This window comes from Sus scrofa, unplaced genomic scaffold (genome assembly GCF_000003025.6).
Source record: "Sus scrofa isolate TJ Tabasco breed Duroc unplaced genomic scaffold, Sscrofa11.1 Contig1062, whole genome shotgun sequence".
Classification (NCBI taxonomy): Eukaryota; Metazoa; Chordata; class Mammalia; order Artiodactyla; family Suidae; genus Sus; species Sus scrofa.
The window spans coordinates 8252-25841 of record NW_018084806.1 but is presented as its reverse complement, the minus strand read 5'-3'; the positions used below and the strand labels follow the sequence as shown (position 1 = coordinate 25841).

At 34.9% G+C, this 17590-nt stretch overlaps 1 protein-coding gene across 1 annotated transcript; it reads left to right on the top strand.

The window, feature by feature from the left end:
* The first annotated feature begins 221 nt into the window (after positions 1 to 221).
* Positions 222 to 1160, top strand: LOC100516208 (olfactory receptor 4F6-like). Its single transcript, XM_003128583.3, has one exon. The coding sequence runs from the start codon at positions 222 to 224 to the stop codon at positions 1158 to 1160; it is 939 nt and encodes a 312-aa protein (XP_003128631.3).
* Positions 1161 to 17590: the final 16430 nt, after the last annotated feature.

Below are 17590 nucleotides of genomic sequence, written 5' to 3'. Positions count from 1 at the left end.
AGAGATTCACTAGGAATAGCAGTTAAACTTAGTAGGTATATTAGCTGAAGGATAAATCTCTGTATGAATTTTTCAAAACATCTTCATGGCTACTAGTTAAGATTTATTCTTGAAACCAGATTTAAATAAAAGTTTTTATCTGTTTATTTAAACATTAATTTTTGATAAATCCTTTGGTTATTATTTTCTTTTTGGTCTATAGGTGTCACCGGATAAAGCCAATGTATGAAACAAATTACTCTTCAGTGTCTGAATTTGTGTTCCTGGGACTTTCTCCCTCCAGACCAGTACAGGATTTCCTCCTTGCCTTCTCTACAGTGTGTTATGGAACAATTGTTCTAGGGAACCTCCTTGTTGTGTTTGCAGTGATCTTTGACCCTCATCTACATTCCCCCATGTACTTCCTTTTAGCCAACCTCTCCTTTATTGATTTGTGTCTCTCTACCTTAACAGTTCCTAAGATGATTTCTGATCTGTGCTCTGGGCGCAAAACCATATCCTTTCAGGGGTGTGTCTTCCAGATATTTGTCCTTCACATCCTGGGTGGATCTGAGATGGTGCTGCTTACTGCCATGGCCCTAGACCGATATGTGGCCATATGTAAGCCCCTGCATTACCTGACCATCATGAGCCCCCGGATGTGCCTTTTGCTTCTGTGTGGTGCTTGGGCTATTGGCCTCCTTCACACAGTGGTCCAGGTAGCTTTTGTGGTCCATCTGCCGTTTTGTGGTCCTAATGAAATAGATAGCTTTTACTGTGATCTTCCTCAATTTATCAAACTTGCCTGCATAGACACCTACAGAATGGAATTCATGGTTACCACCAACAGTGGGTTCATTTCTATGGGCACCTTCTTCTTACTGATTGTCTCCTATGTTTTCATCCTGGTGACAGTATGGAAACGCTCCTCAGGCAGTTTGTGCAAGGCTTTCTCTACTCTGTCAGCTCACATCAGTGTGGTGATTTTGTTCTTTGGGCCATGCATCTTTGTTTACATGTGGCCATTTCCCACGGTGCCGGTGGACAAGTTCCTTGCCATTTTGGACTTTATGATTACGCCGCTCCTGAATCCTGCCATTTACACATTGAGAAACAAGGACATGAAGATGGCAGTGAGGAGACTGAGTAGTCAGCTCCTGAGCTGGCAGAAGATCTCCTAAATAACTCATGAGAATGCAAGTGGGTACATTCTGTAAGTAGTAGTATAAAAATTAAAATATGATACCATCTTGAGACAATTTGTCTTTTCTTCAGCAACTTAAAATGCTTAGTTCATTTTAAGTTAATCACCAAATATGTTATTATGTATTTGATTATCTACAAGCTATTTTATAGTTTTAAGATCTTAAAATATAGAAAAAAGAAAATACACTTTGTGTGACTTACATTTTAAATATTCCACAGAGCATCTTGAATTTTTTAATGAACTCCATGCCACAGTGAGGTATTTGTGTATCTACTCGTTGTTGATATTTTCTTCTGTAATTGGTTGAAAAAGTCTCAACTGAAAAATAATGTTGGGTTCTATTGTAAGTATTTTTGGCCTAGAAATGCAGGATTATTTTCTATATTGATTCTGGTTTGTTGTTACTTCTGTTCCTTTCTTACTTTGTTACTTATGTAAATAGATATACTCAGTTACGTGAATATAATTTTTGAAGAATATTTAACTTCATTATTGGATTAAATATATTCTAATATTCACATATGCCAAAACAAAATGGACAAACAGTTAAACAGTTATTTATGTTTGAGATCATTTTAAGATCTGGAGTGTAAGTAGGCAAAATTATGTCTTTATTCTTTCAACATTACTTTTAACTATTCTCTTTAAATATGTACTGATTGTAAAAAAGAATGAATTAAGATTTAATAGACATTTATCCGAAGAAAATACAGATGGCCAACAAGCACGTGAAAAAAATGCTCAACATCACTGATTATTAGATAAATGCAAATCAAAACTAATGAGGTACCACCTCACAGAATAGCCATAATTAACAAGTCAAAAATAACCAATGCTGGAGAGGGTGTGAAGAAAAGGGAACCCTCACTATTGGTGGGAATGTAAATTGATACAACCACTATGGAAAACAGTATAGAAGTACCTCAGAAAACTGAATATAGAATTACCATATGTCGCAGCAATCCCACTATTTGGCATATATCTGGACAAACCTTTCATTGAAAAAGGTACATGCGCCCCTGTGTTTGTAGCAGCACTATTCACAATAGCCAAGACAGGGAAACAACCTAAATGTCCATCAACAGATGAAATGGATTAAGAAGATGTGGTATATATACATGATGGAATACTACTCAGCCATAAGAAAGAACAAAATAATGTCTTTTGCAGCAACATGTATATAACTAGAGGCTCTTACACTAAATGAAGTAAGTCAGAAAGAGAAAGACAAATACCGTATAACATCACTTATATCTGGAATCTAATAGACAACACAAATAAACTTTTCCACAGAAAAGTAATTCATGGACTTGGAGAACAGACTTGTGGTTGCCAAGGGTGGAGGGAAGGGGAGGGATAGATTGGGAATATGGGGTTGATAGATGGAAACTAATGCATTTGGATAAGCAGTGTGATCCTGCTATATAGCACAGGGAACTATTTACCTAGTTACTTGTGATAGAACTTTGTGGAGGATAATGTGAGAAAAAGAATGTATGTATATTAAAAAAAAGAATTAATATTCATCAAAGATTAGAGATAGGCTGAGAGTGGAAGAAGATTGTGAGGAAACCTATATGCAGTGATGTTCAACCATGGTTGCCATATAGTACCGAACACCACTCTGTGTTCAAACATTGTGCTTTAGACTTGCAAGCCTGGGATGAACCACTATGCAAAGCAAAGCAGTGCTTTTTGGAAAGATTTACTTGTTGAAATTATATTTTTATACTGAGATAGAATTTAGACAATATATTTCACATGCTATTCCTCATTTTATAATTGTACAGAATAAAATATCTTCCATTGTGTCTCCCTTTTTATTTTTGAAAAAAAAATAATTCTTTATCTTCTAGTTTTAAGGTTCAGTACTGCTTCTGAAGCTAAATCTTAAATTTTTTTAGGCAAAAATCCTCCATTTTGAAAATGTTACGAGATTTTTTTTATGAGGCCACCTGGAGTATCATTTAACTTTCATTAAAAAGCTATTTCTCTTGGAATCTGGACCTACACTGACACTGCTTTCAACCATAAAGCAGAGACAATCATATGACAGTAGTCCATCATAAATGAAATGTCATTAAACCTACAATCCAAGAAATTTAAGGACACCTGACTCAGAAATTCAAAATTTATGAATGGAAAAACATTGAAACTGAAAAGTAAGAGGTAAAAAATAGAAAGTAAAATTTTAATGGTGAGCATATTGTTCTATACAGAGAAGCAGGAATATCATGTTGTACATACAAAATTTATTTAATGTTATAAACCAATGTTACCTCAATAGAATAAGAATTAAGAGCCACCTTAAACTCAGATAAAAATTTGATCAAAACAAAATCATTTTAGAAATGAAGAATAAACTACTAGGTACCCAAAGGAGCATTGACATGATCATAATTACAGTGAATGATTCAGGGGATAAAGATGAAAAGAACCAAGAAAATAAAACCTAATTAAATAGAGAGCTAATGCATTTTCAGAGAATATTATATAGAACTATGCAGATGATATTGAATATGTGTATACTCTGAAAATGTGGCAGCACAGTGTAATTAATCTTACAAACTTTTATTAATGTGTCTAAAATAAAAGGCCATAATCATCTTGGAAAAATTGATCAAACATGGTTAATTCCAAACATATCCTAGTAAAATTACTATATATTTAAAACAGAATATCTTCTGAGATACCTACCAAAGTAACCTAAGTAACTTAAATAGGGGAGAAAACCAGGTTGGTATCTGACTTCTTGACAGTGGTATAGAAAAAAAGACAATGATTGAATGACGTTTCCAAAAGATTCAAGGAAATGTGAGATAAAAAAATTAATGTAAAGCCAATCTGTCTTTTAAGTATGTAGAATTAAAAAAAAAAAAACATTTTTAAGTATAAAAGCTTTTGTTGAAAATGGTAAACATAAGTACTTCCTGAGGAGTTATCTAGGGGATCAGCTTCATCCAGTCCAGTCAAGAGCTATTTGGAGATCTTTCCACAATACTGGTGCTTAGAATTTAGTGCATTCTCTTAACAATTTAGGACTTGAAAGTGAGGCTACACATGAAAGGATGATGTGTAAGTGTTACATCTCTGTTAAATCAAACATTTTTAAAGGGGGACAGATGGAAAATAATAAGTAGAAAATACGTTGATTTTCCCAGCAGCAAAAAGTAGGAGTAGGAAAATATAATAAAACTGAGAACTCACATAATTTTTTAAAGAGAACTAAGGATATTACAGAAAATAGATGTTCAAACAAGTTGTCAATGTTATACTAAAACAATGCAAAAGTAAATTTAAAAAAAAGAACAAATAAAAGAGACAGTGTTGTGGAAAATACCCTAATAATAACACAAAAGAAAGCAAAAGCATAAAAAATTAGAACAGTTTTATTAAAAGGCATTGACGAACCATGTTCAGTCAGTGACCGGTGAAGTGGAAATTATAATGACTGAAAGTAGAAGTTTTCAAATAATATAGGTACCTAATTTAGATTTCTGGGTGTATGGATACATATCAGATTTGTGTCTCAGTAATGGAGAATAGACTTTTTCAGGTGTACATGTAAGGGCACATACCAGTTACTGGTTATTTAATATCTAATTCCTTTACCAAAGAGTTTATTTCCTGTAGGCAGGTCACAGTTCTATGCAAGAACTTGACATAGTATCTGGCATATATTGGGTACTTTCAGTAGTTGGTCAGGGAAAGCTTATTGCATAAATGAATTTAAAAATTTTTAAGTTTAAAATTTTAAAAATGCCTTGTACCAGATAGTAAAAATTTTAAAGTGCACATTTTAAAACTAATTAACGTCTTCTATCAACATTTCTAACATACTAAACTTTAGGTTTTTTTTCTTTTATATAAACAGTATCAATAAATAGAGAAAACTCTGTGGTATGTGAATTGTATTCTGGGTCCTTTATAACTTCTGGCTAATGCAACATTTCCTATCTGTCTTTTCTATTTTTAAAAACATTTTCATCACCCAAAAGAAACTTTATAACTGTTAGCAGTCAATCTCAAATTACTTCTTCTCCTATCTTATGGTAACCACTAATCCATTTTCTGTCTCTATGAATTTTACTGTTTTAAACATTTCATATAATGGAATCTTAAATTAAGCAGCCTTTTGTGTGTCTGGCTTCTTTCACTTAGCATAATATTTTCAAGGTTCATCCATAGTGTCGTGTGTATTGTCCCAAGACATGTTTCTACAATATTTTCTTAGCCTCTTTGCTGAAAACTTGTCCTGCTTTACTTTGCTCCATCTTCTTGCTTGAAAAACAGTCACAGTGATGGTAAATGACTTAGGCTTAAGAACAAAGACCTAAGGCATAAGTCATTCATAGGGTCAGCTGAATGAGGACATAATGCATTGATCTAGGCATGACTGACCTGTACAGATTGGCACGCTGTTTGCACAAGCATGATATGTCCTGTAAAGAATAAGACAAAGAGGAACCTCATGGCCAAGTGGTTTATGAGCGGTCATTGGCAGAATATGCATTAGTAAAGAGAACCAAGGTGCAAACCTAGGCAGGCCAGGTTGCCACAAATAGGCATGCCATTTGCAGAAGCACAGTGAGGATTCTCTGAAATGCTATGCATAGATAGCTAACTCAAATGCTAATGACTGTTAAATGCCTAAAGGTCAGAGTAAAAGCTTAACCATCTACCAGCTATCTGACTTTAAAATAACAAAAGAACTTATAAAATAATTAAAAAAAACCCTATATCCTCCCTATAGCCCCCTCCTCACTTGACATAATCCTAAAGAGAACAATAAAAGCAGTGTGGTTTCTTGAGGCAGTGCTCTTGGTCCCTGAGACCTTGAGTCCCCCAGTTCCCCCCTTTACTTCAGATGAATGCCTCTGTATTTTGTTTTAAGTTAACTTTTTCCCTTAAATTTCACAGCACCCATTCTTTAGCCCCACCTTGCTGAGCTGGTCTCTGCAAGTGGCACCCAACGTGGGGCAGCAGGCATGAAGAACGAAGGATCGCGATGGTGTATCAGAATTTCTTCTCTTTTTATGGTGGAATAATATTCCAGTATGGATATATTGCATTTGTTCATCCATTCATAGTTGATGGAGGTTTAGATTGCCTCAGCCTTTTGGTTCTTGTTCATAGTGTTTCTACAAACATTTGTGCACATTTTGTTTTTGTTTCAAAACCTAGGTACCTTGTGTTTAACATTTAGAGATACCACCAAACTCCTTTCCACAGTGACTGTACCATTTTACATTATTCACACTAGTACTGTATGAACATTCCAGTTTTTCCATAATCGTATCAATATTTGATATATACATTTTTCTTTTTTTTTAATGGCCACATTTGAGGCATATGGAAGTTCCTAGGCTAGGGGTTGAATTGGAGCTGCCCCTCAGACCTATGCCACAGACACAGGAACAAAGGATCTGAGCTGTATCTGTGACCTACTCTGCCACTTGTGGTTATGCCAAATCCTTAACCTACTGAGTAAGACCAGGGATTGAACCTACATCCTCACAGAGACAACATCAGGTGCTTAACCTGCTGAGCCACGGTAGGAACTCCTTAATACTTGATATTTTATTTTATCAGTTTTTATTGTGACCACTGAGTATGGAACTATATTTCATTGTGTTTTTAATTTTCATTCCCCTAATGACTAATGAGGTTGAGAATTTTTTTCACGTTCTTCTTGGTTCACCACATTCCTATCTTCTTAAAAGGAATATCTATTCAAATCTTCCACTCATTTTTAAGTTGGATTGATCGCTTTTTTTATTGTTGAGTTTTAGGAATTTTTAATATATTTTGCATGCTAGGCCAGCATTAGTTTTCTAGGGCTACCATAACAAATTACTACAAACTTGGTGTTTTAAAACAACAGAAATTTATTTGCTCACAGTGTGGGAGGCTAGAAATCTGAAATCAGTGTGTTGGCAGGGCTATGCTCCCTCTTGAGGTTCTAGGAGAGAATCCTTCCTTGCCACTCGCAGGTTTTGGTGGCTCTGGGTGTTTTCTGGTTTGTGATTATATAACTGCAATCTCTACCTTCATCTTCACATGACCTTCCCTGTATTTTTCTTTTCTCCTCTTCTGTCTCTTATTAAGACACTTAATAGTGAGTTAGAGACCACCTAGGTTTTCCAGGATGATCTCCCCTCAGGATCTTTATTACATTTGCAAAAACCCTTTTCCAATAAGGCTACCTTGATAGTATCAGAAATTAGGATAGAGACCTATCTTTTTGAGGGCCATCATTCAGTCTACTACAAAACCCTTATCAGATATATGGTTTATTTGCTCTCATCTGTAGGTTTTATTTTTATTTTCTTGATTGTATCCTTTGACATAACATAAGATTTTAGTTTTGATGAAGTACAGTGTATCTATTCTTTCTTTAGTGAAGTGTGCCTTGGTACCATTTTAAATTAAGCATTGTCTAAAATAAATAAGTAAATAAATAAATACTAAAAAATATGTAGATCAGTTCTATGGAAATGTACTTCACACTTATATGATTGTATTGTACAGATTTTTTTTTTTTTCATTTGTAGCCTGGAGAAAATGAGATGGGGAGGGGGAGAGTGGTGTGAGATGTGGTTGGTAGATGGAAATCACATTATGCAGGCCCCTTGGGTCTTGGAAAAATCATAGTTTTTATTTTACCAGAACAATAATGGATAACATTTGGGAGTTTTTGTAGTGCATATTTATTTTGTGTAAGATGCTTGTAAGCATTTTTTTGTATAATTTATACATTGTATCCATACCCTATCATAAGAATGAGAAGGTATTTTACAGAAGCTGGCTGAGAGAAGTTAGGCTTCTCAAAAATACTAGCATTGTCCACTCCCTCTTTTCATAGATCTTAGTTTCGAGTTCACAGGATCCTTCTCTAAGTTTCTAAGTTTTAATAATGACAAACTCTTCCTTTCATTTCTCCAGCCCAGAAGTTAATGCTTTCCTTCTTCATTTAATTTTTTAAAAACTCTTAGTGTTATTTATAATGTGCATAATTTTTAGTTTTTCAATAACTAGCTAACCAACATTTCTAAATGATACTATTTTGTTAAAATAATTGGTATATTTTCTGTCTCCTGACTAATTCAAAATTCATAACAGAATTGGTTCTAGATTGATAAGTCATGAGTTCCTACTGTATAGCACAGGAAACTATATCAAATCTCTTGGGATAAAACTTGATGGATGATAATATGAGAAAAAAATATGTATATATGTATATGTATATATGTATGACTAGGTCACTTTGCTGTACAGAAGAAATTGGCACAACATTGTGAACCAACTATGCTATAATTAAAACATTAAAAATCATTTTAAAATGTTTCTGGGAAACAGACCTGCAAATACAGGGTTTTGCAACTGCCTTGGTCTTGTCCTTGGAAATCATTACAGTGATGAGCTCCTTGCAAATGTGACATAATATGCTATTAATCCCACTACCAGCAAGTAGTGGCATCATGACTATTATTGCTGATTGTATTAAAGTGCCAACTGGACCTAATAACCTTGTGCTTGACCATTTTGTTACTGATGATGACTATAAGAAGTGTGTCATTAGTTTGTCTTTCTTATGGCTGAGTAATATTCCATTGTATATATGTACCACATTTCTTTTTTTTTTTTTTTTTAATTTTCCCACTGTACAGCAAGGGGGTCAGGTTATCCTTACATGTAGACATTACAATTACATTTTTTCCCCCATCCTTTGTTCTGTTGCAACATGAGTATCTAGAGAAAGTTCTTAATGCTACTCAGCAGGATCTCCTTGTAAATCTATTCTAAGTTGTGTCTGATAAGCCCAAGCTCCCGATCCCTCCCTCTCCCTCCCCCTCCCATCAGGCAGCCACAAGTCTCTTCTCCAAGTCCATGATTTTCTTTTCTGAGGAGATGTTTATTTGTGCTGGATATTAGATTCCAGTTATAAGTGATATCATATGGTATTTGTCTTTGTCTTTCTGGCTCATTTCACTCAGGATGAGATTCTCTAGTTCCATCCATGTTGGTAAAAATGGCATTATTTTGTTCTTTTTTATGGCTGAGTAGTATTCCATTGTGTATATATACCACTTCTTCCGAATCCAATCCTCTGTTGATGGACATTTGGGTTGTTTCCATGTCTTGGCTATTGTGAATAGTGCTGGAATGAACATGCGGGTGCACGTGTCTCTTTTAAGTAGAGTTTTGTCCGGATAGATGCCCAAGAGTGGGATTGCGGGGTCATATGGAAGTTCTATGTATAGATTTCTAAGGTATCTCCAAACTGTTCTCCATAGTGGCTGTACCAGTTTCCATTCCCACCAGCAGTGCAGGAGGGTTCCCTTTTCTCCACAGCCCCTCCAGCACTTGTTATTTGTGGATTTATGAATGATGGCCATTCTGACTGGTGTGAGGTGGTATCTCCTGGGAGTTTTGATTTGCATTGCTCTTATAATCAGCAATGTTGAGCATTTTTTCATGTGTTTGTTGGCCATCTGTATATCTTCTTTGGAGTAATGTCTATTCAGGTCTTTTGCCCATTTTTCCATTGATTGATTGGTTTTTTTGCTGTTGGGTTATATAAATTGTTTATATATTCTAGAGATTAAGCCCTTGTCCGTTGCATCAGTTGAAACTATTTTCTCCCATTCTGTAAGTTGTCTTTTTGTTTCAGTTTTGGTTTCCTTTGCTGTGCAAAAGCTTTTCAGTTTGATGAGGTCCCATGGTTTATTTTTGCTCTAGTTTCTATTGCTTTGGCAGACTGACCTGAGAAAATATTCGGGATGTTGATGTCAGAGAGTGTTTTGCCTATGTTTTCTTCTAGGAGTTTGATGGTGTCCTGTCGTATATTGAAGTCTTTCAGCCATTTTGAGTTTATTTTTGTGCATGGTGTGAGGGTGTGTTCTAGTTTCATTGCTTTGCATGTTGCTATCCAGGTTTCCCAGCAATGCTTGCTGAATAGACTGTCTTTTTCCCATTTTATGTTCTTGCCTCCCTTGTCAAAGATTAATTGACCATAGGTGTCAGGGTTTATTTCCGGATTCTCTATTCTGTTCCATTGGTCTGTCTGTCTGTTTTGGTACCAGTACCACACTGTTTTGATGACTGTGGCTTTGTAGTATTTCTTGAAGTCTGGGAGAGTTATGCCTCCTGCTTGGTTTTTGTTTCTCAGGATTGCTTTGGCGATTCTGGGTCTTTTGTGGTTCCATATAAATGTTTGGATTGTTTGTTCTAGTTCTGTGAACAATGTCATGGGTAATTTGATAGGGATTGCATTGAATCTGTAGATTGCTTTGGGTAGTATGGCCATTTTTACAATATTGATTTTCCCAATCCAGGAACATGGAATGTCTTTCCATTTCTTTACATCTTCTTTGATTTCTTTGATTAAAGTTTTATAGTTCTCGGCATATAGGTCCTTTACCTCTTTGGTCAGGTGTATTCCGAGGTATTTGATTTTGTGAGGTACAATTTTAAAAGATCGTATTTTTGTATTCCTTTTCTAATGTTTCATTGCTGGTATACAGAAATGCAACTGACTTCTGAAAGTTAATCTTATATCCTGCTACTTTGCTGAATTTGTTGTTCAGTTCAAATAGTTTTGGGGTTGAGTCCTTAGGGTTTTCTAGGTATAGTATCATGTCATCTGCATACAGTGACAATTTTCTCTCTTCTCTTCCTATCTGGATGCCTTTGATTTCTTTTGTTTGTCTAATTGCTGTGGCCAGGACTTCCAAAACTATGTTGAATAGCAGAGGTGAGAGTGGGCATCCCTGTCTTGTTCCAGATTTGAGTGAGAAGGCTTTCAGTTTTTCCCCATTGAGGATTATATTTGCTGTGGGTTTATCATAAATGGCTTTGATTATATTCAGGAATGTTCCCTCTATACCCACTTTGGTGAGGGTCTTGATCATGAATGGATGTTGAACTTTGTCAAATGCTTTTTCTGTGTCTATTGAGATGATCATATGATTTTTGACTTTTCTTTTGTTAATGTGGTGTATGATGCTGATTGATTTGCGTATGTTGTACCATCCTTGTGAACCTGGAATGAACCCAACCTGGTCATGGTGTATAATTTTTTTGGTATGTTATTGGATTCGGTTGGCCACATTTCTTAATCCAGTCATCTGTTGGTGGTCTTGGCTATTGGGAATAGAGCTGCTGTGAACATAGGGGTGCATGTGTCTTTTTCAGTATAAATTTTGTCTGGTTGTATGCCTAGCAGTGGTATTGCTGGGTCATATGGTACCTCTATATTTCATTTCCTGAGGATCCTCTGCACTGTTTTCCATAGTGGTTGTACCAATTTACATTCCCACCAACAGGGAAGGAGGGTACGCTTTTCTCCACATCCTCTCCAGCATTTGTCATTTGTTGACTTGTTGATCATGGCCATTCTGACTGGTGTGAAGTGGTATTTCATTGTAGTTTTGATTGACATTTCTCTAATAATTAATGATATTGAGCATTTTTTCATATGCCTGTTGACCATGCATATGTCTTTTTTGGGAAAATGTCTATTTAGTTCTGTGAAGAATGTCTTTGGTAATGTGATAAGGATTGCATTGAATCTGTAGATTGTATATAGTCATTTCGACAATATTGATTCTTCCAGTCCAATAGCATGGTCTATCTTCCCATCCATTTGTGTCATCTTTGATTTCCTTCATCAGCGTTTTATAGTTTTCAGAATATATGTCTTTAGGTAGGTTTATTCCTAGGTATTTTATTCTTTTTGATGCAATTGCAAATGGGATGATTTCTCTGATTTCTCTTTCTGATCTTTCAATATGAATATATAGAAATGCAATTGATTTCAGTGCATTAATTTTGTAGCTGCAACTTTGCCAAATTCATTGATGAGTTCTAACAGTTTTTTTGGTACTGTCTTTAGGATTTCCTTAGTATAGCATCATGTCATATACAAACAGTACTAGTTTTATTTCTTCTTTTCCATTTTGCATTCCTTTTATTTCTTCTTCTACTCTGATTGCTGTGGCTAGGATTTCCAAAACTATGTTGAATAATAGTCATGAAAGTGGACATCCTTGTCTTTTCCCTGATCTTAATGGGAATGTTTTCAATTTTTCACCATTAAGAATGATGTTAGCTGTAGGTTTGTCATATATGGTTTTATTATTTGAGGTAGGTTCTTTCTAGCCCCACTCTCTGAAGAGTTTTATAAGAAATGGCTGTTGAATTTTGTCCAAAGCCTAAACTAATGCCATTTGCAGCAACATGGATGGAACTAGAGACTCTCATACTAAGTGAAGTAAGCCAGAAAGAAAAAGACAAATGTCATATTATATCACTGATGTGTGCAATCTATCCTTTGTCAAGGATAAACAGATGTCATAGATATTGTATTACCAACTGAGGTAGACTCAACTAAGCTAAGTGAAAATTTTAAAAGTACACACTTTCACATAAGGTGAATAGGTCAGTGATCAATCCACATGAATTCACTTATTTCAATGGCTCCTCAATTTCTGTAATTTCAGCCCTATTTTTCACACTTATTCCAGGCTTGTTGATCATCTCCAATCCTTTTCTTGCATTGAACAGTGGGTAGAGGGTAGATGATATCAATTACCAGAGAAGAAAATAGGACATATGTGAATTAGAGGGGTATAGTTACCCTTTTCATTACATAGTTTAAATTTTAGTGGAGTTCCCATTGTGGTGCAGCAGAAACAAACCTGACTAGAAACCATGAGGTTGCAGGTTCGATCCCTGGCCTCGCTCAGTGGGTTAAGGATCTGGTGTTGCCGTGAGCTGTGGGTCACAGACACGGCTGGGATCTGGCATTGCTATGGCCATGGCTGTGGCCAGCAGCTGTAGCTCCCATTGGACCCCTAGCCTGGAACTTCCATATGCAGCAGGTGCATCCCTAAAAAGTGAAAAAAAAAATAGAGATACTCTATGTCTACTTAACCATTATCAATATTTAAGTATTTACATTTAGATATGTAAGTTTACTATCAGTAAGACACATTTTATTTGTAAATGGCCCTTACTCTAACCATTGTTTCATACTATTACTTAGAGTAGCTTAAAAACTTTTTTCACATAATAATAGAATGGAGAATGGAAACCTTTTAGTTATTCTTTTCTTTTCTTTCTTTGCTTTTTTTTTGTTTGTTTGTTTTTTGTTTTGTTTTGTTTTTGTTTTTTTGCTTTTTAGGGCTGCACCCATGGCATGTGGAAGTACCCTGGCTAGGGATCAAATCAACCCAGGATCTGAGCCATGTCTGCCTATACCAGAGATCATGGCAATGACAGATCCTTAACCCACTGAGCAAGGCCAGGGATTGAACCTGCATTCACATGGATACTAGTAGATTCCTTACTGCTGAGCCACAATGGGTACTCCTGATAGTTATTCTTTCATGTGAATCCTCATTCCTTCTTTGCACTTTGTACACTTAATGCAAGACAATGATCTTATCTCAGCTACAGCCCTTAGACTGTGTTTTTTTGAAGTATGCAAATAGTATACTTCATATTTGAAGTATGCAAAATAAGTAGATTTGTAGGTGCTCTTGGACTTGGCAAAGATAGGGTCTTCCAAATTTTTTTTTTAACAGATTAATGTTTGTTTAAATATATGCCCATATTCAGACTATAGTCATAGGATATTTCATCATATATTCCTTTCTATACTTCCTAACAGGTATAATGATAGCATCAATATTTTGTAAGTGGTGACATTCTGTGATTCTTCAAGCCATGAATCAGGTATTTATTCCTTGAAGTTCTGTTATCTATCTCTCTTTCAAATAATTTCATCCCTAGAAACAAACATGCAATTTTTTCTTCAGTATGTGATAATTCAAAGAAAGCAGTCATTCAGTCTGACCATTATAGCCAAACATTTTAATGATGCCTAGATCTTTTCTCTAAGCAGATTTTATTTGCCCTGGATTACCATACTATTATCTTAATTCCCAGTAAACATAATTACAGTGATTTTTGTGTCTGTTTTTCATTTGTATAAAAATCAGTTTTCTCCAGGATAATTTCCTCTTTGCAGCCCTCCTCTCAGTTATTATTTTGGTATTTGAACTTTATCAACATGGACACACTTAATATTATAGATGAAACCAGTGTGATAGATGTGGTATATGGGTAGGGTAACATGCCAGGATTATGTAACCTACCACTTGCACTTGGACTTCAGAAATCCCATCAATAACAAATCCTAGATGTTTAGTCTTCATCAGTCAGCAACGTCATTTTCTGATTTGATCTTAAAAAGACAACAGTATATAAAGGTATCCCTTGATAGGATGCATAAAGAGAAAATTCATATGATTGTTTCAGAGTCCTCAGAGACTGGCAGTAAACAATAAGTGAGATTGTTAAGACTTTTGTCATTACAGAAAGCAAGACTACTTTCACATCTCAAACTGACAATACTTTAAAGGCATCAATCAATAATCAAGAGAGCATTCAAAAGATGTCGCTATCTGTAAATCATAAGATTTTTGTGATATTTTGTCTATTTTTATAGTTTTTTTTTCTGCAATAGGCAGTGATGATTTTTCTATTCTGGCAAGATATATTCATTCTAGATAAATTTAATGCTAAATTTTATTAAAAATGAACTTTTCCCATGTTTAAACTTTAATCTGTTAGAATCTATTAATATTTGATATGAAATAATTATTTACATCACTGTAATTAAATAATAATTACACTAAAATTTATAGTTTCCTTTGTCATTTGAAGTTTTGGTAGACAAAAGTATGCTTCAGGTTTATCTATTATTCCTCTTTTTTATTTATTTTTTATTTTTTAATTTTTTTTGTCTTTTTACGGCTGGACCTGTGGCATATGGAAGTTCCTAGGCTAGGGGTTGAATCAGAGTTGTAGCTGCTGGCCTAAGCCACAGCCAATGCGTGATCCAAGCTACATCTGTGACCTACACCTCTGCTTACACAATGCCAGATCCTTGACTAACTGAATGAGGCCAGGGATTGAACTTGCATTCTCGTGGATCCTGGTCGGGTTCTTTCCTCTGAGCCATGATATGAACTCCCAATTTTTCCTCTTTTTTTTTTTTTTTAAACAGACTTTATTTTTTAGAGTAGGTTTAGATTCACAGAAATATTGAGCAGATGGTATTTTCCACATACCCTTGCTTCACATGTGCATAGCCTCACCCATTTCAACATTCCCTACCAGAGTGGTACATCTGTTACAAATGATGAACCTACACTGACTCATTGTTGCCACTCAGAATCCATAGTTCAGTTACAGTATTGTCCAGATATATGCCCAGGAGTGGGATTGCTGGATCATATGGTAGTTCTCTATTTAGTTTTCTGAGGATCCTCCATACCGTTTTCCATAGTGGTTGTACCAATTTACATTCCCACCATCACTGTAGGAGGGTTCCCTTTTCTCCACACCCTCTCCACCATTTGTTATTTGTGGACTTATTAATGATCGCCATTCTGACTGGTGTATGGTGGTACCTCATTGAAGTTTTGATTTTTATTTCTCTAACAATTAGTGATGTTGAACATTTTTTCATGTGCCCATTGGCCATCTATATATTTTCTTTGGATAAATGTCTGTTTAGATCTTCTGCCCATTTTTCCTTTGGGTTGTTTGATTTTTGTTGTTGAGTTACATGAGTTGTTTGTATATTTTGGAGATTAGGCCCTTGTCAGGTGCGTCATTTGCAAATATTTTCTCCCATTCTGTGGTTTGTCTTTTCATTTTCTGTTTTTATTTTTTTTTCTGTGCAAAATATTTTGAGTTTAATTAGGTCCCGACTGGTGTGTTTTTGTCTTTATTGTTACTATTTTAGGAGGTGGATCAAACAAGATGTTGCTATGATTTATGTCAAAGAGCATTCTGTGTATGTTTTCCTCTAGGAGTTTTATAGTATTTGGCCTTATTAGGTCTTTAGTCCTTTTTTTATTTTATTTTTTGTGTGTATGGTATTAGAGAATGTCCTAATTTCATTCTTTTACATACAGCTTCCACTATAATTCAAAGAGATACATGTACCCCTATGTTAACTGCATCACTGTTTACAATAGTTAAGACATAGAAACAGTCTAAATGCCCACTGACAGATGAATGGATTAAGATAATGTTGTACACATATACAATGGAATACTACTCAGCCATAAAAAGAACAAAATAATGCCTTTTGCAGCAATATGGATGCAACTAGAGATTATCATACTTAGCAAGGTAAGTCAGAAAGAGAAATACCAATACCATATAATGTCACTAATATGTGGAATCTAAAGTAAGACAACAAATCAACCTATCTACAAAACAGAAGCAGACTCATAGACATATAGAACAGACTTGAGGTTGCCAAGGAGGAGGGGGAAGGAGTGGGATATACAGGGATTTTGGGGTTGGTAGATGCAAAGTATTACATTTAGAATGGATAAGCAATCTCTTGGGATAGAATATGATGGAAAATAGTATGGGAAAAAGAATGTATATGCATATATGACTGGGTCACTGTGCTATACAGCAGAAATTGACACAACACTTTATTCTTTAAGAAGAAATAAAAAATAATTGAAAATAAAATATTTTTCATTAAAAATCCATATTTTACATTATAGTGCATTCTTGGTATTACACATTCAATGGATTTGGAAAAATCTATAATGATATATATCATTACACTATCATTCAGAGTAGTTTCATTGACCTAAAAATCCTCTCTGCTCCACCTGTTTATCTCCCTTTCCTCCCAGAAACTCTACAGACCTTTTATTAAAAAAAATTTATCATCACATAGTTGATTTACAATGTCATTTAATTTCTGCATGTAGCAAATTGATTCAGTTATACACACACACACATATACACATTTATATATATATATACTCTTTATTGCATTCTTTTCCATTATAGTTTATTACAGGATATTGAATATTGTTCCCTGTGCAATGCTATAGGACCTCATTGTTTATACATTCTATATATACTAGTTTGTATATGCTAATATCAAACTCCCTATTAATCCTTCCCCACTTGTCTTTCCCCTTGGCAACCACATATCTGTTCTCTGTGAGTCTGTTCCTCTTTCTTAGATAAGTTCATTTGTGTCATATTTTAGATTCCACATATAAGTGATATCATATGGCATTTGTCCCTTTCTTTCTGACTTCCTTCCCTTAGTATGATAATCTCTAGGTCTATCCATGTTGCTGCTGATAGCATTATTTCATTCTTTTTATGGCTGATTAGTATTCCATTGTGTATCTATTCAATCACGTATATATGATATATATCTATTCTATCATATATATCTTCTTTATCCATTCATCTGTCAATGGACATTTAGCTTGCTTCCATGTCTTGTTTATTATAAATCATGTGTTATCAGCATAGAGGTGCATGTGTCTTTTTTTATGGATA